This window comes from Mauremys reevesii, linkage group 1, assembly GCF_016161935.1.
Source record: "Mauremys reevesii isolate NIE-2019 linkage group 1, ASM1616193v1, whole genome shotgun sequence".
NCBI lineage: Eukaryota > Metazoa > Chordata > Testudines > Geoemydidae > Mauremys > Mauremys reevesii.
Window position 1 is genome coordinate 195226641 of NC_052623.1, and position 25517 is coordinate 195252157.

General features: G+C 45.3%; 1 protein-coding gene and 1 long non-coding RNA gene across 4 annotated transcripts in view; one reads left to right on the forward strand and one right to left on the reverse strand.

Moving 5' to 3' along the window:
• The first annotated feature begins 776 nt into the window (after positions 1–776).
• LOC120397707 lies at positions 777–8693 on the forward strand. Of its 2 annotated transcripts, none has more exons than XR_005593946.1 (4): positions 777–873; positions 3980–4074; positions 6102–6284; positions 8396–8693. It is a non-coding gene; the product is annotated as an uncharacterized LOC120397707 (long non-coding RNA). The 2 variants fall into 2 exon arrangements; XR_005593947.1 differs by lacking the exon at positions 777–873 and adding an exon at positions 1777–1903.
• A 13821-nt stretch (positions 8694–22514) lies between these two features.
• LOC120374538 (OX-2 membrane glycoprotein-like) overlaps positions 22515–25517 on the reverse strand; it is a 43501-nt gene continuing 40498 nt past the window's right edge. For both annotated transcript variants that reach the window (XM_039494348.1, XM_039494331.1), the window contains one exon: positions 22515–23879. In XM_039494348.1, the coding sequence (XP_039350282.1) occupies positions 23863–23879 (17 nt within the window). In that variant the 3' untranslated portion in view covers positions 22515–23862. The remainder of the gene's footprint in view (positions 23880–25517) is intronic.

Sequence of the window (25517 nt, forward strand, 5' to 3'; positions counted from 1 at the left end):
AGGGCCAAATCTTTGTATGGTATAAGTGGAGCACTGTTGAAGTCAATGAAGCTAAGGTGATTTGCGTGAGCTGAGACAGCCCATGCAGGACAGCAATCATGCAGTTTTATATTTATTAAGATACAAAACATTATTCAGGACAGTTAGGCCATCTCCTAAGCTAGTGTAAATATTGCCCTGCAGCTATAATTGAAGGCAGCATCACTGAACAATAATAGTTTCAATTCATTTCACTGTGACATGGGATTAAACATTTCTTAAATTCAAACATTTGTGTTTCAGTGGACCAGATATTGTAGCGTAGTCTAGCTGCTGGTAGGGCCAGAGTAACCCAGAGGCTTTAGAGGCTGCAGTCCAGGGCTCAGGCAGGGTGCCTGCATGCCGTGGCCCCACACTGCTCCTGGAAGCAGTCGGCTTCTGGTACATATCTACGGCCCTTGTTGGGGAGGAGGCGGTGGCTCTGCATGCTGGCCCCGCCCCCAGCACTGTCCCCACAGCTCCCATTGGCCAGGAACCGGGCGTGGGCAGCACATGGGGACATGCTGTCCCCTTCCCCCCAGGGGCGTGCAGAGATGTGCCAGCAGCCAGCTGTTTCCGGGCACAGTGGCCACGGCATGCAGCCTGCCCGAGCCCTGCTGCACCACCAACCAGGAGCCACCTGTGATAAGTGCCTCACAGCTGGAGTCTGCACCTCGCAGCCCCTCCTGCACCCCACCCCCTGCCCCAGGTCAAAATCCCATCCTGCACCAAACTCCCTCCCAGAGCACACATCCTCACCCACTCCTGCACCCCCAACACTCTGCTTCAGCCTGGCGCCCCCTCCTGCACCCAAACTTCCTCCCCGAGACAAACAAATATAAGAGCTGTTCTAAGGTAAGAAGGAGGCTATTTTGAATTAACTTAACTATAGTCTACATGTTTTAAGACTGAAATGTAACCACAGAATAGCTTTATGTTAATTAAAAGGCAAGTTTAGTATAGTGTTAACAGCTTCGATGCCATAATTGTGATCACTGTGTTTTAAATTACAGGGGCCCCACAAAATCTAATAACCCCGGGGCGCACAGGAGAGTTAATCTGGCCCTGGCTGCTGGGAGCAGCAGTCCTCATGCTCTTGCCATCTATAATCATTTTACCTCTAGATTCTTTACAGTTAATAGCATGGCAGAAGCAAAAGCTATAGTATTTGCACTAGAAAAAAAGCAATGGATGTACAGCCTGGTGCTAAACGACAAACATTTAAAATAATCCACATTGCAAACTCTTTTTGTTATTTTGACTGCATCAATTGCATTTTTAGTCAGTTTGTCACTAAGAGCCCCTTGGAGTTTTTCTTTAGTTTAAATTATTTTGCTGCAGGATAGCCAGCCATCTACAATTGTAATGAGACACACTATAGAATAAAATAATGTCTAATCCCCTGACAGTACACTGCACTTCACTGTCAGTGAGAAAAAAAATATCCCTTTTTTAGTTAGCAAAGACATGTTCATTCTTTTGCAACTGCGGAGAGAATTTTTCCAATGATATGACTAACATTCTAAAAATAGAGATTGTAATAAAAAAACAAAGAATCCCTTATATTGATTTTTAGGAGCCATTTTCTCCATTACAGACAGTTTAGCCCTTTTTTAGGTTTTAAAACCAGTTTAACATTTCTTACCTTAATTTCTTTTGCCAACATTAACAGAGATGTGTCTGAAGGAGATACCCTAGGAGGGTGCAACTCTCCAATAAGCTTTCACAGCTGAGGTCAGTTGAAACATTCAGACTTTGTGGCAAATAATATTGGGAGAGTGCTCCTGAAGCATGCATCCCAGCTTTTATACAAGACTGACTGCTTGCTGAAAATGTGTGGCCTGATTCTTTGTCCACCTTGTGTGATCATTACTACCTGTGCACAGTGAGTACAATGGCGATACAAACCCTCACCATGGCTGAATGGTATCATTTTACAGCTGCTTTGTGCAGGTGTAAACAGCAATACAAAATGCTACACCTCTAAGAGGCACAGCACATGATACACTACAGTGGCTTTGCACTCTCCTAATCCTAGTTTGCTGTGTCTGGGGCCTGTCTAAATTACAGTATCCTCCTCAGGCTGATTTATCACACCCTACTGAGCTGCATGCTGTCACCCTGCCTCCAATATGATCCTCACACCCCCAGAACACCCCCTGCACACTCCTACGCCAGCACTTGCAAAGAGGTCCTCAGAAGGCAACTTCCTGGCTGTCTTCCCTAATTCTGGTGCTAGGGGACTTCTCCCTCAGGTAGAACCAAGGCTTTTAGAGTCACTTTCTGCTGCTTTGGACCTCTTACATGGTGTACAGGGGCCAGAGTGGCGGGGGTGAAAAGCTCACCTTCAGAGTCTGTCATCCAGATAGCTAGATACTTAGTGCTATCTACTCTAAAAATTGGAACTATGCTAGTATGACTGCCTGCCCCCCTGTCTTCACATCCGGCGCTCTAATAATCTTTGTACAACATATATCTTGTGAAGTATCATTTGAAAAGTAATAACTTGCTGGTCAATAATATCATAGTGTACATCGCAACATAAAGTTATGAATTTCCCCTGTGTGAAGTTGGTAGCACATGTTCAAACCCACAGATCACCGATTAGGCAGGAGTGGTTAAGCAGGCCTGTCTTAAACAAAGGAATGTGTGTTCACATCAGTTTACATATAAGAAGTAAACAAGGTGTGACACTGGCAGACTAAATGCCAGCTCTTGCCAAGGCTTCATTTCTGGAAACCAGTGGTTTTCACCTGTGTGTTAGTAAGGTTAAGATGGGTATTGGCCTTATAAAAATGCATTTAGTTTTAGAAGCAGCAAAGAATCCTGTGGCACCTTATAGACTAACAGATGTTTTGCAGCATGAGCTTTCGTGGGTGAATACCCACTTCTTCGGATGCAAGCAGTGGAAATTTCCAGGGGCAGGTGTGTATATATAAGCAAGCAAGAAGCAAGCTAGAGATAACGAGGTTAGATCAATCAGGGAGGATGGGGCCCTGTTCCAGCAGCTGAGGTGTGAAAACCAAGGGAGGAGAAACTGGTTCTGTAATTGGCAAGCCATTCACAGTCTTTGTTTAGTCCTAAACTGATGGTGTTAAATTTGCAGATGAATTGGAGCTCAAATCAGACATTAGGAATGGCAATATACAAAAACCTGTAGGAGAACACTTCAACCTCCCTGGCCACACAATAGCAGATTTTAAGGTGGCCATCCTCCAGCAAAAAAACTTTAGGACCAGACTCCAGAGAGAAACTGCTGAGCTCCAATTCATCTGCAAATTTAACACCATCAGTTTAGGACTAAACAAAGACTGTGAATGGCTTGCCAATTACAGAACCAGTTTCTCCTCCCTTGGTTTTCACACCTCAGCTGCTGGATCAGGGCCCCATCCTCCCTGATTGATCTAACCTCGTTATCTCTAGCTTGCTTCTTGCTTGCTTATATATACACACCTGCCCCTGGAAATTTCCACTGCTTGCATCCGAAGAAGTGGGTATTCACCCACGAAAGCTCATGCTGCAAAACATCTGTTAGTCTATAAGGTGCCACAGGATTCTTTGCTGCTTCTACAGAACCAGACTAACATGGCTACCCCTCTGATACTTTAGTTTTAGACTTTATGAAATATTTGTAAGCTGCTGCATGTATTAATCTCACCTATAATACTTTATCACATGCGATAAGGTAATATTTAAGTTTTTGCTTTGTAACAGTAAAAAATGTTTGCTCTGAAACTGGGAACCCACTCAGGAGGGACTATCTCCTGCCCACTAAGCAGGCTTAACCGAACTAAATTGGTCTTTGTGGGACATTAAAATACAATGACTTTGTTAACAGCCCCCTCGCACCCACGAAGAGGCTATGTGCAAAAGGGCTTCTCCCATCAGCTTGAATTCTGGAAGAAGAAAATAAAAATAGCTGACAGGAAAATTGTTCATCTTTTGCTGTTTGGACTCACAGGGCTGGAGCTTTGAAATGGAAGCAGAGATCCCCGCAGTCTCCTGGGTTAGCCCTAAGAGACATTCAGAACTGACAGATTACTCCAACCACAGATGGTAACTTATTTGTGTGTGTATGTTTGCCTGCCTTTTCCTTGTAATAACTCTCTCATTTCTTTTCTTAGATAGTTTACTATAGGATTGACTACAAGTGTTGTCTTTGGGGTGAGATGGGTGGTACAAATTGACCTTGACTGGTCTCTTGGGACTGGGAGCGACATGAATATTTTGTGGCCTTTGGTGTATAGCAACCATCTATCACTAAGTCCAGCTTGTGTGGGTGGCAAGATAGACTGGAATGCCCAAAAGTACTGTCTGTGACTCCATGGTAAGACTGTTACAGTGCTTTAGGAGTTCACGCTTGTTACTGGGCTGGTGAAATCTAACTGGGGTCTCTGCTCTGTTTCTTGGCAGTCTGCCTGAGGTTGGCACTCACAGTCATGAGTCACCCCATGGACAGAGAATATATTATACACTCACCTAGTGCATATATAGCCACAATAAACATGCTTGTGTTGCTGAAATCAGCATTATGATGTTGAATTACTGTGTAAATTAAAATAATTTGCGGTCAGGGTTTTCCTGTATCCACCAGAGGTGGAAGGAAGTACTATGTGCAGATGCAGTCTGGCAGTGAGTGTTTTAATGTGAACTTTGGGTACTAAATGATAGGAAAGGCATTTCCCTCACCAGTCATTTCCATTATTAAAGCTTTTTGTGGATGGGTTTTACCCTTTAGCCACCTTAACTGGATTTTAACTAAGTTTTTCTTGGCGTGACTACAAACTGGAGTCACTTCATCTCCCACTAAAGGTAAGTGCAACTACCTACGGGCATGCACTGAAGACAAGCATATCATGGTGCACAGTAACACTTCAGGGCAAGCAGTAAAGGGGAATTCTTTTCCCATTGAAACGGCATGAAGAATGTAAGGAGGCAGAATGCAATTGCCCATTAAGAACCCTGAGCCCTTGAATGCTAAAGAAGAGAATGAAATACCAGACTTTTACAGTTGTGTGGGTGTGAATGCACAGCAGACATTCCTTTGGAGCAGGGCCAACTCTATGAGGGTGCAGGGTTCAGGGCTGAAATGATGAATATGTCATTTCTGAGACCGACCCATCACTTCGGGACCGACCGTGCCCAGCGATGGCCAATCACATCGGCACTTCTGAGACCAACCGTTCCCAGCACCGACCAATTGCACCAGTGGCCCTTGGGGCCACCCAAAGCATGGTCCCCGGAGCGGTCGCCCCGATTCACCATATCCAAGGAATGGCTTTGGAGCATTGCACAATACAGTCTCCTGGCCTGTACTCACTGAATTCAATGGGAATATTCATATACAAAAAGTTAAGCAAATATATGTCTTTATAGCATCAGGGATGTTATGAATAAAATATGCTTACCTTCCACTGTGATGCAGGCCCCATTTCTGTACCTTCTTCTCACTTAGAGAAAATATTTTAAACACTTTTCCTACCACTGTCTACAATTCCAGTGCTTGTTACATCCCTCACCAGCAGCATTGCCTTCCTCTGCAGCACCGCAGTGATAAGTCTGACATTACAAATTGTTTTATGAATGTGTAAGGTGTGAGGCCTTCTTCTTCAGTAAAAACAGCAGCCAGATTGAGAGTCAGCAGCCACGAGCCAAGTTGCAGAGAGTCACATCTTCACTTTCCAGCTAAATTGCACCAAAACAATATAATATTGGGCTGTTAAGAAGTACTGTCTAAGCTCCTGTCTTAATAGTACCCATCATCACCAGAGAAAGAAACAAATCTTAAAATGTTTAAAGAAAACTCTGTTTGACGGTATTCTATCTGGCATGAAATCACTTCGCAGCAGTTGTGATTGTGAAATCTATACTTTTCTATTGTTTTTGCCTTTATGGCTCCTAATTCTGTATGGTCTCAGTCTTATTCTTTGGTTGTTTCTGTGTGTTAAATAACTGATTTTGCAAGATTTAAATCAACTATGTGGTGGGGTATGATTGGTGAAAGAATTGTTTCATAATACTTTAGTAAAATGATTGGTTAAAATAGAGCTAATCAGGACTCAAGTTTCAGTATATAAACTTAGGTCCATGAAGAAGACTGGGGGGAAAAAGAAGAATAAGGAAAGACCTGAAAGAAGAACTCACCTGCAATCCACAGCCCAAGATCAGAGCTGCTAGAATCCTCTGCAGGACCATGACGTGCAGCAACCAGAACCCGGAGAAGACTGCCCTAGCCTGGCCAATGTCTGCCTGCGTGATCAGGCTTGGTGAGCAAAGCATTGTATGTTTAGTGGGTGTATTCTGCTTGGTAATTGTTAATAAATAGAGGTTAAGAATATTACCGTGTAAGACTCTCCCACTGGGAATAGGTCCTTCAAACCCATAGAAGATTATGCCCTGAGCTGTAGGAACCGAGTAAGGGTAGGTGCCTTTCACCCTGAGCCCTAGAGAAAATGGAAAGGGTATGTGTGGGTGCTAAATTAACCAAGTTATTCCTTGAGCCCATGGAAGGGTAAAGGTGAGGCACCCTAGAGTGTGTGGGTAGCAAAGGTGTTTCTGTCTTCTAGCTTCCCAACAAGCCTGGGCCACTTATGAGTAAGGCGGAACATCAAATATTTGTCAGTGTCAAAAGAAGGCCCCAGGTATTTGAAAACCCCAAGCAAATCCTTCAAGATATCTCATTTTTACTTGGGTCAAATGAGTTTGGTGACATCCTCCTACATTTCTTCCCTAGTGAACAACTGACCACAGCACAAAACCATTTTGACATGTAAGCATGATTGTCTCTCGTTTCTGAGAGATTCCAATAGGCCTTGTCTGAAGGGTCATATAGTTTAAGGGAAGGAGACAGGAGCAGCTGGTGGTAAGTAATGAGTCCCAGGGAAGGACAGGCTCCAGAACTTTGGATGCCAAACCATCCCCTACTCTGTGCTTACTGTAGTCTACAGTACACTCAGTGATGGTCAGCAGAGCAAGGAGGTGGCTCTGTCCTTTTCCCCAGTTCAGTCTGCTGCTGTCCAGGCAATTTGTTCTAAAGCAGAACCTTGTGCTCTGAAAAAGCATCTGGAAACAAGGAGGAGCTGCCAGCCTAGCTGCCCCTACTAGTGTCTGTTGCTACTGAGGAGAAAGAAGATGCCTTCAGAGAATGGAGCTACCATTAGGAATAGACTTCGCAGGCACACACAGAAAGGGAATGTGCCAGGGAAAAGTGGACAAAGCAGCAGGGCAGTATGCAAGGGTGCCAGGCATCAGGGAAAGTATGTGGAAGGGCAGAGGACCATGCAACAGGAAAACATGTGCATGAAAAGGAGAAGAAAGAGATGAGGTGATAGGGCAGAGTGAGCAGGGGAGAGAGGAACAGAACAGATGGAAAGGGAAGAGATGAAATGAGGACCACAAGGAGACAATGTGATTCTTTTTTCCCCCCAAAAGGGCAAACACCCTTCATACAGAGAGCTGAAACAAATGAACTACTTCTTTTGTATTACTTTCCAATGCAAGTCCCTGCCACGTTCACCCCAGAGATATGACGTGATCATGAATGGAAGGAGATGTGGTCCATGCTATCGAGACTGGTCAATGATTCACGTAATCCTAAATAGCAGAGTGAGGCGTCCAGGAGGTAATCCCTCAACTAAGATGTGGTCCAAACTCTGAAAAAGAGTGATAGAAGCCCAGTTCTACATGTTTTCCAACCCCTCTGCTAGGCACTAATGTAATATGAAACACTCTGTCCCCTCCTATCCCAGGGATAACCTGCCATCTCCTGCAGCACTCCTAGCACCTGCTGCCCCCCAACTACATAGTGCCTGCTAGGAAATCCGACCCTTGCTTTGGAAAGAAATTCTAATGATTGAGGCTATGACTGGACTCTACCCTGTTGTTGCCAACCCTGGAAACTGGATGTAGGCTTGTGAGCGGGGGCGGATTTCCTTCCCCGCCTCTTCCTTTTTCACTAATCCTGAATTTTTAAAAGGATCCTCAATGAATCACATGTGCCAGAGCTCTATTACCGTATCTCCTTTGAGACATTGCAATGGAATTATGAGATGCTAGACAGCAGATGAGTAGACTATGGAGTGACAGATAAAGAATGACGGACATGGGGCAGCTGCAGGGGCGGCTCCAGGCCCCAGCACGCCAAGCGCGTGCTTGGGGTGGCATGCTGTGGGGGGGCGCTCTGCCGGTCGCCGGGAGGGTGGCAGGCGGCTCCGGTGGACCTCCCGCAGGCATGTCTGTGGGAGGTCCACCGGAGTCGTGGGACCGGCGACCGGCACAGCGCCCCCCACGGCGTGCCGCCGTGCTTGGGGCGGCGAAATGGCTAGATCCGCCCCTGGGCAGCTGCAGGAGTTACCTCACTTTCCTTCTTTAATTGCAGCTCAACAACTGATCACAGGGACCATCCTCCTTGGCCTGCATGGAGAATTCAAGATCCTTATTACTTCAATTTAGGTTTCCCCACAAAGCAAACTGTCCAGTCATGACTCTGAACAGCCTGCTGAACACAGCTAAGACTTTTGTGAAGAGAACCTAGCAGGGGTGAGCATGCCAACAATCTAAACTTTAGTGCTATGGACTTGTCCTGGTGAAGCTTCAGAGGGTCCTTCAAAAAAATAAATATAGAACTAGATCTCCCTGTTCCCCCACAGAAAAAAGGTGACTGTGGTTTGATTAGAAATGTGTAGAGATGCAGTTAAGCAGGGATGCACCTATACAGGAGACTGGGGATGGTTTCCAGCTATAGGTCATTAGGTTAGGACTTTGGAAAGTGTACTTGACCCATGCCAAAATGGCCTTCTCTTGAGAATGAACTGGCATGTGGGTCTAGGTGTGAACACAGAAAGCGCTAATCTGCCTACAGGAAGTGAATGCTGATGGCTACTTGGGAGCAACAGTGATGCACCTTTCTATCTTTTGTCATTAGAAGCTCTCAATGGCCCTTTGGGGACTGATGTGGTTACATCAGCAGCGGACTATTTTTCTGCTGAACTGTAAAACCAAGCAACTGACCGCTCCCAGTCAGTAAAGATCTTGCGTGTTTTTGACAAGAATAGCCATGCTAACATTGCTGTCCTGGCTAAACGCCAACTTAGGTAATTAAGTTCTGCCTGTCTTTAAAAATACACACCCTGTTGTAGTTTTTAAAGTTAACTCCTCACTTACTCGCCTTCATTTCCTCACCCTCGTGTCCCACCCGAACACCAAGTGGCGGGACCTCCTGCCACCTCTGGAGGGTGAGGAGCCCCGGTGGGTCAGCCTCTACTCTACCCTGGTCCCGAGGCCCACCAGGGATATCAGTTGGCGGCTCCTTCATGGGGCCATGAGCACGGGCGTGTACTTGGCACAGTTTACCCCTTTCCCAGACACCTGCCCCTTCTGCGGCATGAGGGAGACCCTGGCGCACATTTACTTAGAGTGCGCCAGGTTGCAGCCCCTATACCGGCCCCTTACCAATATCCTGTTACATTTCTGGCTGCACTTTTCCCCTCACCTCCTTTCTCCATACACTCCCTATCCGTGACCCCACAAAGCCGCGGGACCTCCTGGTCAACCTCCTCCTCGCCCTGGCTAAAAAGGCCATCTACACGACCAGGGAGAGGCGGTTGGCCAATGGAGACTCCTGCGACTGTGGGGCTTGTTTCCGATCCTTAGTCCGTTCACGTCTCCGGGCGGAGTTCCTCTGGGTGGCGTCCCCTGGCTCCCTTGACGCCTTCGAGGAGCAGTGGGCGCTGTCCGGGGTTCTCTGCTCGGTGTCCCCGTCAGGCTCCCTTCTTATGACCCTTTGACCGCACTCCTGTCCCTGTTCTTTTATTAGTTGTCCCCCGAAATTAGTGGGTTTCTGAGGTCCTGTAGAACCTCCCCTTAGGCTGGTGGGGGGATCCTTTAGCATTGGGCGGGCTTCCGCCCACCCGGTTTCCCGGAAACCCAATAGATACTTGCCTTCATCTTATTGTGTAGTGAAGCTGCTGTGTCCCATTCTAACCCTGACTGGATTTCAGTGGATAGGTAAAGGGGGTGGGTCAATCAGGGGAGCAAATGGCAGTAACATGGAATGTCCAGACAAGGGCAGGTGAGGACAGGAGAGCAGAGAAAGTCAAGGAGATGGGGAAAAGATCACTTGGGAGCAGATGAAAAGGGTATTGTGCAGTTATGCAGGGGCCGAGAGGAGAGACAGCCCATGCTTGTTTTTTCTCTGAAGCTGAAAGAGATGCTGATTTGTGCCTCATGAAAGGGTGTGACAATGTGAAAGCAGCACATTTACAAAAAGAAAAATGGGTCTTTGTTTTGGGCTGGTGATATGGTTGTTTTTTTTCCCCTGCAAATTTAGCTTTGCCCTTGTCTGCTGGAGTTTCTCTGACAACCCTCTTTAATCACCAATGGCATATGTGGAAATGGAAATTGTTATCTCCAGCCTTGACCTCACCTTCCTGCCTTTATTGTGCCACTGAAACGGAAGTGAATTCTCAAACCTCAGAGTAAAAGCAACCCTGAATGGGTGTCAGTCATAAAGACTGAAGAACTGAGAGGGGAAATATTGTGGGCAGACACCAATGCCTCTGAACAGTAAATTTACTGTAATTAAAATAAGCCACTGAGGGGAAAACAGAAAAGGAACAGACTGATCTAATGCTTCTGAGCAGTAAACATATTGTCACCCACAAAGGAGGGGTGGAGCAGTTTCTTAAAGGAGACTGGGGAAGCACATGGAGGAGGGGGATGGTCTGATTGGTTATGTCCTTGTAAAGTATAAGGCAAGGAGAGGTGGTGAAGCAAACTTCCCCCAGGTCACTTGTGCTTGCTATTTATTGCACAGTGCACTTCAGTTACCAATCAGCAATACCTCTTGCTGTTTCATTCCTACCCTCCTCTGCCAGTGCAACTCATCATAGTATAGATGTTGTTCTGGATCTGACCCTTACGCAGCTCTGCCAGATACACTTCAACTTTAATCCGTATCACCCTCTGCTCTTCTAAACTAGAGAAGAAAAATTAAAAAAAAACACGCTGTAATAACAGAAGACAAGGGAAAGAAAAAATATACACTCATGACATACTGTATAGAGTCACAGGGCTAGAAGGGACCAGTAGGGTCATCTTGTCTAACACCCTGCCAAGACAGATGGCTCCAGCCTCTAGTGAAGGAGCTTCCACAACTTCCCTAGGCATCCGTTCCATTATCCTACTGTTCTTACAGTTAGCAAGTTTTCCTGAGATTTAATCTGGATTTGCTATGCTGTAGTTTGAACCCATTTCCTCTTGTTCCTCCCCGCAGTGGCAAGAGAGAATAACTTTTCTCCATCTTTTTTATGGCAGACTTTCAAGTATTTGAAGACCACTATCACGTCCTCCTTTAATATCTTATTTTCCAAGCTAAACATACTCTGGTCCTTCAGCCTTTGCTTGTATGGCTTGCATTCCATCCCTTTGATCATCTTTGTCATTTGCCTCTGGATCCTTTCCAGTTTTTTTACAGCTTTTCTATACATGGTGACCAAAATTGGACACCATACTCCAGCTGAGGTCTAACCAATGCCGAATAGAGCAGTTCTATCACCTCCTGTGACTTACATGTTATGCCTCTGTTAGTGCAACCTACATTTCCATTTGCTTTTTTTGCAACAGCATCACATTGCTGACTCAAGTTGTGGTTGTGATCCACCACTACTCCCAGATGCTCCTCAGCAGTGCTGCTGCCACGGCAGTTATCCCCCATTGTGTATTTGTGCATTGGGGTTTTCTTCCCTAAGTGTAGCACTTTACATTTGTCTTTGCTGAATTTCATTTTGTTGTCTATAATCAAGTTCTCCAATTTATCAAGATCCCACTGAATTTTAGCTCTATCCGCCAAAGTGTTGGTAACCCCCACTAGCTTTGTGTCATCTGCTAATTTGATCAGTATGCTCTTTACTCCTACATCCAGGTCATTAATAAAGATGTTAAATAACACTGGACCCAGAGCAGATCCCAGTGGAACTTCACGTCACCTTCCACCAATCTGACATCATTCCATTAATAGTTACTCCTTGTTTGTGGTTGTTTAACCAATCATGCATCCGCTTAATGGTAGTTCCACCAAGCCCACATTTCTCCAGCTTACTTATCAGTATGTCATGTGGGACTGTATCAAAAGGCTTGCTGAAGTCCAGGTATATTATGTCAACTTCATTCCCCCATCCACAAAACCAGCTACCCTGTCAAAGAAGGAAATCAAGCTGGTTTGGCAATATGATTTGTTCTTGGTAAATCCATGCTGGCTGCTAGTGATTACTTCCTCATCTGCCAGGTATTCACAAATTGAATGTTTTCTACATTGCTCTAGTAGCTTCCCAGGTAGCAAAGTCAGGCTGACTGATCTATAGTTCCAGGACTCCTCCTTTTTCCCCTTTTGAAAGATGGGCACTACATTAGCCCTCTGCCAGTGTTCCAGGACCACTCCTGTCATCCATTGAGGTTGCAAGTATTATTGCACACAAGGTAGATGTTGTGCCAGTCTACTACTTTCCTTTGAGCACATAAGTAAAACCTCACAGGCCTCAAAGTAATAAGTTACTCCAGCCTATTCATGTGGGGAAGAGGATTTTAGCTTTTCCGTACCACCTAATGGGACTCTCAGAGTGCCTGTAGTGACTTTCAACTGAGAATGCCAAACTCAGGACAGAAAATAGGGCAGATACTCCAAACTGGTGGTATGCTCTATCATTATATTTCATCAAACCAGCAATAAAAATGTACTTCTATACTATACTAGTTTTTCCCTGGAATATAGACAGTCCCTTTGGCATTCCAGCCTCTTATTACCATCCAGCCAAACTGAACTTTATGATAAAAGGTTATGAAAACCAAAACTCACCACACATTAGGTCTTTCCAGTCCCAAAGGACTAGTCGCTTACCCCAGGTCAAAATATGCTCCAGATCTCCCCAAATACAATGCTGGTAGCCAGTTTCTTTATTATCTAAAACTAAAATTTATTAGCTAAGAGAAGAAATTAGTTGTTAAAAGGTCAAAGGAGATAAAATACACTACTGTTGAATCAGAATACATGAGTCCAGTTGTTAGCAGAGATATAATGTCTGCTTCTTCTCCATAAGTCTCTTAGAATTTTTCAGGGTGTTGCAAAATGGTATTTTGGGGGATCTCAGTCCATTGGGTCAAACTTCCCCTGTTTAGAGTTCAGCAGATCAGAGGTGGCAGGATTGTGCCCAAGGTCCAATTTTATAGCTCTTTCACACAAAGAACAAGCTGATAGGTGTCCAGACAAAAAAACAGTCACAGCTTATGTGTTCCTCTGATGAATAATAGGTGACCAAGGCTGTGGCTGTCCCATTGTTAACCAATGGCCCTTGCTTTGAAGTCAACCACCCTTTCCTTTAAAGATTTAAGACTTCACTCTGGTTGCCAGGCCATTCAAAGATAATGCATTTAGTAACTGCCCTTCAACCTAATATGATGGTCTACAGCAGTGGTTCTCATGGCCCAATGTGACATTCTCAGGGCCATACAGGTAGTATTGGATGTGGCCCACAATGGTAAATAGGCTGAGAACCACTGGTCTGCAGGTAGTTTACATTATAAATTAACAAGTTTCAGATCAACTTAGGTCTTGTCTACATTAAGCAGTTTTGTTGGCAAAACAGTGGAGGTGTATACACTACTATGCTACTCTGGTGACAAAACTGTCCTGGTTTTGCCGACAAAATAAAACCACCTCGACGAGAGGCATGGAGCTTTTTGTGGAAAAATTAGAGCAACAAAGCATCAGTGTAAACACTGCATTCGTTACGTCACCATAACTGGCCTCCACTCACTGTTCTGCTCTGCTCACTATTTTGAACTCCGCTGCCCTGCACCCAGCTACACAGGCATGCACTCCTCCCCTTTCAAGCCCCCAGGAACTATGGAAATTCCTCAGGGTGCAGCGCTCACCTAGCTACTGCCCTGCTGAGCATGACAGCAGCAAATGCACTGCTGCCTGGACTACAGGGGAGGAGTGGATCATCTTGGTCTGCTCTGAGGGGAGGCTTTGGGAGAACTTGGAGGGAATCACAGAATCATTAATGTGGAATCCTGCTCTCCCCAGCACTAGGAACACGGCCGTAAGCAGGCTGGGTGGGTTGCTGTTGGGAGATGGTTGTGCAGCGCAGAGCCAGCGAGGGAGGCCAGGGCTGATGGCCTCTGAGGAGGGTGTTCCCCTCCCTCAGGATTGGTTGATTCAGACTCCTGTCTGAACTTAAAGAGACATAGGGTTGCCAACTGTCTAATCACACAAATCCAAACACCCTTGCTCTGCCCCTTCTCTGAGGCCCTGCCACTTCCACAAGGCCCCCACTTACTCCACCCCCTCCCTCCATCGTTCACTTTCCCCCCCCCACTCACTTTCATCGAGATGGGGAAAGGGATTGGAGTGTGGGAGGGGGTGTGGGGGTGCAGGCTCTGGGAGGAGTTTGGGTGTTGGAGGGGGATCTGGGCTGGGATGGGGGTTGGGGTATGGGAGGGGGTGTGGGCTGCAGGCTCCAGGAGGGGGCTCAGGGCTGAGCCTGGGACAGGTGTGCAGAAGAAGGGGCAGGCTCTGGAAGGGAGTTTGGGTGCAGGAGGGAGCTCAGGGATGGGTCAGAGAGTTTGGGGTGCGGGCTCCATCCAGGCAGTGCTTATCTTGGGTGGCTCCCGGTCAGCGGTACAGCAGGGCTAAGGCAGGCTGCCTGCCTGCCCCAGTCCTGCGCCACTCCTGGAAGCGGCCTTCGGGTCTCTGCAGTCCCTAGGCACCTGGGCAGCCAGGGAGGCTCGAACCCCGACTCCGCAGCTTCTATTGGCTAGGAACTGCAGCCAATGGGAGTTGCGGGGGTGGAGACTGCCTTAGCCATGCTGTGCTGCTCACCGGGAGCCAGCCGAGGTAAGCGGAGCCAGGGGGCTCTGTGACCCACTCCCAGAAGTGGCCAGCAGATTCCTGTGGCCCTGAAGGTGGGGCAGGAGGTGTTGCACAGTGCCCTTGCCTGCAGGGCTCACCCTGCAGCTCCCAGTGGCCACAGTTCCTGACCAATGGGTGCTGTGGAATTGGTGCTCGGGGTGCAGGCAGCGTGTGGAGACCGCTGCCACCCACCCACCCAGGGGCCGCAGGGACATGGCAGTTGCTTCTGGCAGGAGCACAGGGGCAGGCAGGGATCCTGCTTTAGCCCTGCTGCATGCCAGACTTTCAGTACCTAAAATCTCCTGGGTTGGCTTCAGTAGCCTCTGGGAGATAGAGCCTGATTCTGGGAGACTCGCAGCAAAACCAGGAGGGTTGGCAACTCTAAAGAGACAGCATGTTGACACACTCACTTTCTTCCAACGCACACTCTCTCACACATATACACTCCCCCCACACACACACACTATTCCCCTTACACCCCCACTCACTTCCATTAAAAAGTAGCTGGCAATCTGGTAGGATGCCCATGGAATGATGAGATTGAGAAACCTGCATCATGTGATGCTGTACCTGCCCCATGAGACATTGCAAATCCTTCCCAAAGCACCCTGCAGCCAGTTGGACGGTGTGATAGCTACCCACAGTGCACTGCTCTCTATGTTGATGCAAGAGCTGCTAGTGTGGATGCGCTCTGCTGATACAAGGAGCATAGTGTAGAAACGCAACAGCAGTTTAATTAAAACGGTGGCTCTATGTCAGCATAATTTGTGGTGACAAAACTCTGTAGTGTAGACAAGGCCTAAGACGATGCCATTATCCTTTTAAGTATCAGAGGGGTAGCCGTGTTAGTCAGTATCCACAAAAACAACAAGGAGTTCAGTGGCACCTTAAAGATGAACAGATTTTTTTGGGCATAAGCTTCCGTGGGTAAACCCCCCACTTCTTCAGATGCATCTGCAGAAGTGGGGGTTTTTTACCCACAAAAGCTTATGCTCAAATAAATCTGTCTTCAAGGTGCCACCAGACTCCTCATTGCCCTTCTAGTAAACGTCATCTAAATGTAGGTCTTTTGATGTAATGACAATTGAGTATAGTTGAATACATAACGCAAAAGAAATATGGAGTTACAAGACATGAAAAGGATTTAGCAACTACAGGTTAATTTGGTCACTCTCACATACAGTTAACAGAATGTAGGTAAATACAATTACAATCTATTCTTGATTTTTATCAACACAAGTGAATGGGCTTGTGTCTGATAATCTATTTGTGTACCTTTGTTACCCCCCACACAGTGAATTAGCATTTCTTTGAGGTCATGTCCTGAACTAACTAGCTGTCAGCACCACAGGGACATTTTGCAGAAGCCATTAAGAGCAGTGGGAGTTTTTTGAAAGGTCAGCACGTGGGTTGGGGTGCTGTAAGCTCAGAATTCTCCAGGAGTCATCAGCCATACCTCTCTACTAACTCTCCATACTCTTTCAGCACAGGGCTCAGATAAGGAAACAATTTCCCCCCTTTATTAATATTTTTGGATAGGGCCCAGGACAAAATCCCACCATCGCCACATAGTTTTTTAAATGGAAAAATGACAGTATTCTACCCCGTATCCGAATTTTCACCATCACAGAAACATCTTCTCAGAGTTGGATTTTTCCCTCTTCCCAAACTACCTTCTATCCTTTTGAACTAGGAGTTGAATGGGGGTCAGCTCACAGCAGGTTGGTGCATCGGCACATTTATGTGGCGGGTGCCAGAATCTAAACTTAATCTCTGTTTAAATGAAAGTCAGTAGCCATTATGGCTGTACAAATAACCATAGTTTTACAATTCATCCAAAAGACTGCACCTCCAGCAACACCTTAAAACCATGCTCGGGCTTTGGGTCATTTCTAACTTATGGAAAAGTACCACATACTGAGTTATTACCACAGCTCCCTGCAGCAGTTTTGTGTGTCTCTCGGCCAGGTACCGTTACCCAGGGTTCTTTCAACCCAAAGCTCTTGGTAATGTTACTCTGTGCGAGGAGGTGTCAGGAAATAAATCGGGGAGACACGGCTGTCCGACCAATAGATGGCTGGCACAAACAGGACAACACAAAAGTGCTTTCACTTAAAGCTAAACTTTATTTAGTCTCAAGCACTTACAGACGTCCACAACAAGTTAGTGAAACACCCCCAACCTTTGATAATTACCAAAGCTGAGTGTGGCTTTCGAGTGATACAGCGGCAGCCCGTCTGCTGCTGGGGAACACAAGATGCATCCAGAGGGAGAGGTCAGTCCCGAAACAAGTCCCACTTGTCTCAAGCTTTTTCCTCTTATTTATACATTAGTAATTAAAGTAACCTTGTTAAGTAAGCAGTTTTAATGAACAAGCAAGAGGTCCCTTCTGATTATTGATTAACCTGGTGTGGGTTTTTCCAGAGCTTGCAGCCTTGAGACCTCAATAGACATTCCTGGGACATATCCTACTCTTTGAAAATGCATGTATCAGCCATTTAAACATGATTCTTATCAGGAAGGATGCGGGGTCAAGCTGCCCTTTCAGTGGCACCCCAAAACACCCCTCCACTCCTGCCTTGGTCAAGCTGAGACTTGCTTTTAACAGCTTGCTGACTAAGCTGTCTTTAACAATAAGCCATAGTGGTTTCAGGCACTTTACTGGTTTGCCAAAGTCTCCCCGTACAGTACCAACTTGCTTGGCTTGATTCTGCTTTGCTCAGATGGAGGAAATGGGATCACAGTATAAAGTGATGTGCAGGCTACTCAGAGAACAAATGCATAGAGCCTTTAATTTTCAAAATAGCTTTATTTGGTTTTTTTTCAGCATAGCTAGAACACAATGATGAATAATAGAGTCAATACATTAGTAAGAGAGGTAGCTTCAGATAAGAGAATCATTAGGCAGCAATAACAAAGTCCCTAGCACAACAGCAACTGTCAGCAACTAACACATAGATGAATACACATTAATATACATACAAATGCTTGTATCACACTGGGGTATTGAAACAGCTGTAGTTCTGGGAAATTGAAGAGATCTGTCTTTCCTCACACAAATGGATTTGAACTTTGAATCTGAAACAGTTACTTTAGTCTCAAGAAACTCAGCTACTAAATGTTCCATGTTGACTTAATAAATATGCATATAGCATTTACATAAAACTGTAATCCAGCATTTCTTACAAAAAGTTAAATAACGTGGAACATGATGGATGCAAGAACAAAAGCTAATGGACTAGAATAGCCAAATGCCTCACAGGAAGGTATTAACAGTGCTCTAGATGGGATACAAGTCTTAAACCTTATATCCATTGGAGATTTAGACGTCTTAGGGTATGTCTACACTACAGGATTATTCCAATTTTACAGAAACTGATTTTTGGAAACAAATTGAATTAAGTCGAGTGCACGCGGCCACACTAAGCACATTAATTCGGTGGTGTGCGTCCATGTACCGAGGCTAGCATCGACTTCCGGAGTGTTGCACTGTGGGTAGCTATCCCGTAGCTATCCCATAGTTCCCGCAGTCTCCCCCGCCCATTGGAATTCTGGGTTGAGATCCCAATGCATGATGGGGCCAAAAATTTGTCACGGGTGGTTATGGGTAAATGTCGTCAGTCAATCCTCCCTCCGTGAAAGCAATGGCAGACAATCATTTCGTGCCCTTTTCCCTGGATTGCCTGGGCAGACGCCAGAGCACGGCAACCATGGAGCCCGTTCAGCCTTTTTTCACTGTCACCATATGTCTACTGGATGCTGCTGACAGACACGGTACTGCAGCGCTACACAGCAGCATCCCCTTGCCTTTTGCAAAGTAGCAAAGATGGTTACCAGTCATATTGTACTGTCTGCTGCTGTCATGGGTGCTCCTGGCTGGCCTCAGCCTGGACAAAAATGGGAATGACTCCCCAGGTCATTCTCTTCTTTTAAGTTTTGTCTAATGGAGAGTCAGTCCTGCCCAGAATATCAGGCAAGCCTACTAAAGAACCAGAGAAGCAAACGGCCAGTCTGGATCAGATCCCCAGACATCCTGCAGAAATGATGAGCTGCATGCCATTCTAGGGGGTTCCCATGCAACAACCCCACCCGTTGCTTCCCTCCTCCCACACCCCTTCTGGGCTACCGTGGCAGTTATCCCCCCATTTGTGTGATGAAGTAATAAAGAATGCATGAATTTGAAACAACATTGACTTTATTGCCTCTGCAAGCAGAGATCAAAGGGGGAAGAGGAGGGCAGTTGGCTTACAGTGAAGTAGAGTGAACCACCGTTCTGCACTTGCTCAGCCTATAGCTGAAAATGGGAATCTGTGACAAGCATTAGGGATAGAAGCACAGGCAGGACTGAATCTCCATTTGTGTGTGGGCCTTTGGTTGACACTGGTAAAATACAAAATGTCCCAGGATATGTATGTTGGGGGACAGTTCTAAATGGCAGCTTAATGTTTTTATTTGCAGCAAAATGCAGAGGTCTAAGTATCTGATTGTGAGCCGTGGTAGCAAGTAGGCTAGGGTAGGCGCGATCGCACGGTTCTGCTGACTGGGAGAGCAGCCTGAGGCAGAAGCCTCCAGCTGCCATGATATTCCAGGCAGGAGTGAATCTCCATTACACAAAACTTAAAGAAGAGAATGACCTGGAGTAATTTTTTTTTTTTGCCCAGGCGCCCCCGGCCGACCTCATCGAGGCCAGCCAGGAGCACCCACAGGATGACAATGATGGATACCAGCCATATTGTACCATCTGCTGTCCGCAAGGCAAGGGGATGCTGCTGTGTAGCGCTGCAGCACCGCGTCTGCCAGCAGCATCCAGTAGACATACGGTGACATTGAAAAAAGGCAAGAAACAAATTTTTTCCCTTTGCTTTCACAGAGGGGGATGGGGGAGGGCTGATGACATATACCCTGAACCACCTGCGACGATGTTTTTGACCCTTCAGGCTTTGGGAGCTCAGCCCAGAATTCAAATGGTTTTCAGAGATGCGGGAACTGTGGGATAGCTACAGTCATCAGTCGCCCCTCCCTCCGTGAGCGTCTATTTGATTCTTTGGCTTTCTGGTACGCTTGTCTCAGCTCCTTAAGTTTCATGCAGCACTGTGTTGCGTCCCTGTTGTGGCCTCTGTTCATCATGGTCTTGGAGATTTTTTCAAATGTTTTGGCATTTCGTCTTTTGGAACGGAGTTCTGATAGAACAGATTCATCTCCCCATACAGAGATCAGATTCAGCATCTCCCGTACGGTCCATGCTGGAGCTCTTTTTTGATTCTGGGACTGCATGGTCCTGTGCTGCTCAGTGCTCCATGCTGGGCAAACAGGAAATAAAATTCAAAAGTTCACGGGGCTTTTCCTGTCTACCTGGCCAGTGCATCAGAGTGCAGATTGCTGTCCAGAGCAGTCACAATGGTGCACTGTGGAATAGCTCCTGGAGGCCAATACCATTGAATTGCGGCCACACTAACCCTAATGCGAAATGGCAGTGTCGATTTCAGCGCTACTCCCCTCGTCAGGGAGGAGTACAGATATCGATATTAAGAGCCCTTTATATCGAAGTAAAGGGCTTTGTTGTGTGGATGGGTGCAGGGTTAATTCGATTTAACGCTGCTAAATTGGAGATAAACTCGTAGTGTAGACCAGGCCTTAGAAATGACAGAACAGAAGTAGCAGCTGCAATATTCATTCATAGTGAAACATGCATAGGAGTGACAGTAAACAGAGGGTCGGGTCAGCCACTTAATTCCCCCACTAATGCATGAGAACTGGCCATGGAGTCAGAGGAGCCCAGCTGAAGGGTAACAGATTAGAAAGTGTACACAGTGCTAGCAGATGCATTAGTGATACCTACTATGTTGTTATAATCATGTTGGGCCAGGATATTAGAGAGACAAGGTGAGTGAGGTAATACCTTTTATTGGACCAACTTCTGTGGGTCAGGTGAGAGAGAAGCTTTCAGGCATATACAAAGATCTTCAGGACTTGAAGAGCTCAAAAGCTTGTCTCTTTCACCAACAGAAGGCGGTTCAATAAAAGATATTACCTCACCCACCTTGTCTCTCTAACATCCTCTCAATAGACTACAAAGAGCTACTGTTTCTATAAGAACAGGAAGCCATGTCTGCCATGGGTGACAGCTGTTGTTGGCCTGTGATTATTGCTATAGGTCATGGAACAGCTGTTAAAAATAGATAAGAAAGAAAAATAGAAGTAGACTAGGGCTGGAGCATGGACAATGGGAAAATCATCAGTCTCAAAAAATAGGTCTGGATGCAGCAATGTACTTACCTTTAAGCACATAAGTAGTCCCAGTGAGTCCAGTGGGGTTATTTGCATGCTTAAAATTAAGTACACGCTTAAGAATTTTGATGGATTAGGGCCACCCTGTGCACGCACATGCACAAAACCCAAAGCAAGAACTACAAAAAAGCACCACAGATATCTTCAGATAAAACATTTTGAGCTGCTCAGTTTCTCCAGAACTTGGCCTATTCTTTAACTTGACCTCTTTAGAGAGAAAAGCTTAGGATGTGCTGGTTTTCTTTAACCAAGACCCTGCTTAACCCACCCATTCTTAACCAAATTAAAGTGATCAGTCTGGAATATGCTGAACCCGGATAACCTTAAAAAAATCCCAAAATGCATTAAAGTCAGAAAAATCCTAAGGTTGATGCTGCATGAGGTGGTCAACTTTAAACAGCCATAACTTTAGATGAAGTCAATTTTTCTTCCAGTGTGGCTTATATTTTTAATACTCAGGTAGGCTTACAAAACAAGCCACATTCATGGTTTCTAGCTTCAGCTTTGTGAGTAAGCCCCAGCACAAGATTTCTCATAAGAAATTATGAGCAGAAGTGTATTTTTCTCATTTGTACAACTCAAAAATGACCAAAGTGATTGTTTGAACTAAGAAGAAACAAAGATTGGGCTGAGACTACCACTAGAAACTTTAAGATCATATAGAATGTGTGAAAAAAGCTAAGACAATTGAAAAAAAGGGGATTGGAATGAATGCTTGATCTCAGCTTGTAGTGATGGTGTGTGTGCTGCCCTTATATAAGAACATGACATGGTGTCAAGGCTGATTCCCCACTCTGGCACTTCCAGTGTAGAAGGTGGGAGCCTGCAAGGATTCTAAAAATTAATACTGGCCACTCCAGGCTTGTATTAAACTCCCAAGGTCACAGCTTATCTCTGACCTTGGATTGGTAGATGCTGCCACCACCCAAGTGCAGAACTCTTTTGAGAGCCCCAGGTGCACTTGGGAATTCCTTCCTGTGGGGTACCCGCAAGCCCTTTCACACACATACCCCCCCACTCCGGGGAAGAGCTGAGAAAGAAAAATAAAAGGAAATCAGCTGTTGCCACCAGCTAATTAAACAATCTGCACTAACCTCTTAGGACACAAAAATTTTATTCTGTTCTTATAAAAGGTAGATTTTATTTAAAAAAAAATGGGCAGAAAATACATCTGGGAACTCAGGCTATTGCTAGAATTTAAAAGAGCAACTACAAGGATTAAGCACCAAGAATAGTTTTCTTGAGGTCCAGCTTAAGGGTTACAGGCAAAACAAAAGCACTTGGGGTTAGCACAGAGGAATCCACAAGCCATAAAGAAAGAAAATAGATAAACCTAATTGCATCTTCCTAGACATTTCCTGATCTACTTTCATATCTGGGGTTTTAAATGAGTAGTTTCTAGGTATGATACTGATGATTTTTTCATACCTAGCTCAAGCTTCTTACATCAGAGCTCTGCCCTGTCTGCCTCTCCCCGGGAGAACAACAGATAGACAAAAGGGGAGTCGTTTTTCAATTTTAAAAAGTTCTAGCCTTCCCATTGGCTCTTTTGGCCAGGTGCCCACTCACTTCTTTTTACCTATGCATAGCAGTGAGACTTTTTAACCCTTTACAGGTAAAGCAATTAGAGGACAGCTACTAAAAGGGATTTTATAGCTACTGGCTGGATGGGTGTCCATAAAAGGGAGCTCTTCCCTGCATTTATCACACAGGGGTAAATCTATTTTATGCAAACATTTACAAAAATGCTCTTGAAGTCACAGAAAGCACAGACATTAGGCAGGTCAGAGTGTGCCATCTGATGTAACATTGAGAAGTAGGCTGTTATCTCTAGGTGGAGGATAATTGCTGCCCTGTGCAAAAGCATTTGGTTATTCTGTATAAATAAGTTACCAAATGCAAAGCAGAGAGAGCTAGTCCAATAGCACGTAAAAGTCCAGGGAGGGCAGTGTGAGGACTAGTCCAAACATTCTGGCAACTGAACAGGGAGTAAGCTGGGGCACTAGCTGGACTTTGCTACTTCAGAAAACACAAGAGGTATGATGGGTGAAAATGGAATGGAAAAGGAGCAATGAGGAATGTCAGTAGTTCTGTTTTGGGATTTTATTTTAACTCTTTTCCTCTCCTCATTTTCAACCTTTGAAAATAACTTATTCTGGTTTTTTTAATCCTTAAACTATTAGCTTTTATTCATTAGCTTTGCCACTACTGCTCTGTCTGGTTAACAGCCTGTCTTGAAATTCTATAGCTCTTTCACCAGTAGTGCAGGGTAAATGCAGTGTGGCTGGAGCCATGTTGAAGATCAACAGCAAGAGGAGGAATGTAAGGAAGGGAAGCAACAAGTCTTGTGAATGAATTCCATGGACAGATGATCCAGATCCATCAGTCATTCACTGCCAAAGAAGAACCTGATCAGCTAGACAGGAGGAAAGAAGCAGGTGGATAGTTGCTGTCCAGTGGGACTGAGACAGATGACATTAGGTCTGTCCCTGATATGTCTGAATCTGGTGTCAGTGTTTTACTTCCTATCTTTCAGCTACAGAGTCTAGGTTGGATCACACTTCCCTTTTGTTGATGTTACTTTCAGGCCATGCCAGGTCACTGCTCCTAATGCTGAATCAGGTTTGCCAAGGAATGATCCAGTAGATGGGTTAAGATGCTTTAGATTCTAGAAGACAAAAAAAAGAAAATGGAAGAAAATCTTGTTGATTGTTGAAAGCAAGAAAAGGGGACTGACTGACTGCTTAAAATACAGCAGCAGCTGTAACTAAAGGTTCCCCTAGTCACGTTATATTGAGTGTTGGATTTCTTATACACAGACAGGCTACCATGTAGCTTGAGTTCCACCTTTATTTCCCTTGCTTACCAGGAAGCATACCTCCTCTGGAAATCTCTGTAGCACAGAGAGACATCTAGTGAATGAATAACACAACTGCCAGTAAATATATAATCATGTAACATGTGATCTTTAGGGTTTTAACCCAGGATCTATTGATCTAACAACAGGAGCTACGGACTGTTAGCTCAAAGACCGTACATACTCAAACCTCTATGAGGTCCAGCCACTAACGGCAGACAGAGCACCTTAAGGAGTTACAACTACATCTACTCACCCTGGGAAGCTAGGTCCCTATGCAGCAGTTGCTTATCTGTTATCAGGTTCCTCTGTTTGGGCTTCAGTATACTTCTGACATCAGTCTCCTCAATACCAGGTTTACTATTTCCCCCCAAGGAAGAGGATTCTTAAAGTGAAAGCCTTTTGGAGGCTTTGTTTTGTTTTTTTGTTTTCTAACTAGAGAAAATGTGCCTTGAGAATCTGTTTCTGAATGAAGCTCAAAAGAGATTATTCAAAAGTTAATGACTAGAGCATACTTTGTGCCAGTTATTTCTCTTTTGGCACAAGCTGTCCCGATGGAACACAGTCCTTTCCTGGAGATTCATAACGGTGGTGATGGTGGGATTGCTGGTTTAACTTGATGGAGCATTTCACTTGTACAATAGATCAGTGAATCAAATCCACCTCAGGTCAGTAGTGAGTAGTTACCAGTGGTAGGTACCAGCTGATGGCTCTCCAGGAGCATGAATAAAAATTAGAATAAAAATAAAAACAAAACAAAACAAAAAAACAGATTTTTTAAATTTAAATCAGAGTTTTCTTTTTGAAAACAAACATGTTTAAAATTAAATTTGAATTTATGACAGGCTATGTTAAGGCCTGTAACAAGGCCAGATGCCTCCTGAGTGCCCCCTCATGGCTGGAGGTCATTCTGCAGCACCCCACCACAGTTTCTCCTCTCTTTGAAGCCCCTTAAGAACAGAACATGGGCTTCTTTGAGTTACCACTAATCATGCCTGCTTTAATTGAAACAGTTCACAACAATCCTCAGAGTCCCGAAATGACATTCATCGCCACAACAGAAAAGTTTATACTTAGCTGTGGCATGTTCTATCACCACCAGAGCTCTTCTTCTGTCCCAATCTGTTCTCCCCTCCCCGCTTTCCGGTTCTGGCCTCCAAGCCCAGACCCAATCAGGGTTTCCCACAGAAGGCTCCAAACTCCCCTGATGCAGGCATTTCCTGCAGACCCTTTCACTTCCTGCAGTTTCCTGATCCCCCCCACCCCCAACAGCTTTTCATGGGGAAATCACATGATTTCTCAGCAGTAGCTCATTCAGTAATCAGAGTGTGCTCACCCCAGGCCTTCCAGCCCATAACAGGCAAGCCACACCTTAAAAGGCTGAAACATACTAGAATCTGCTAAAATAATTTTTTTTTAATTATGTGCTGAACCAATGAGTCCTCCTGA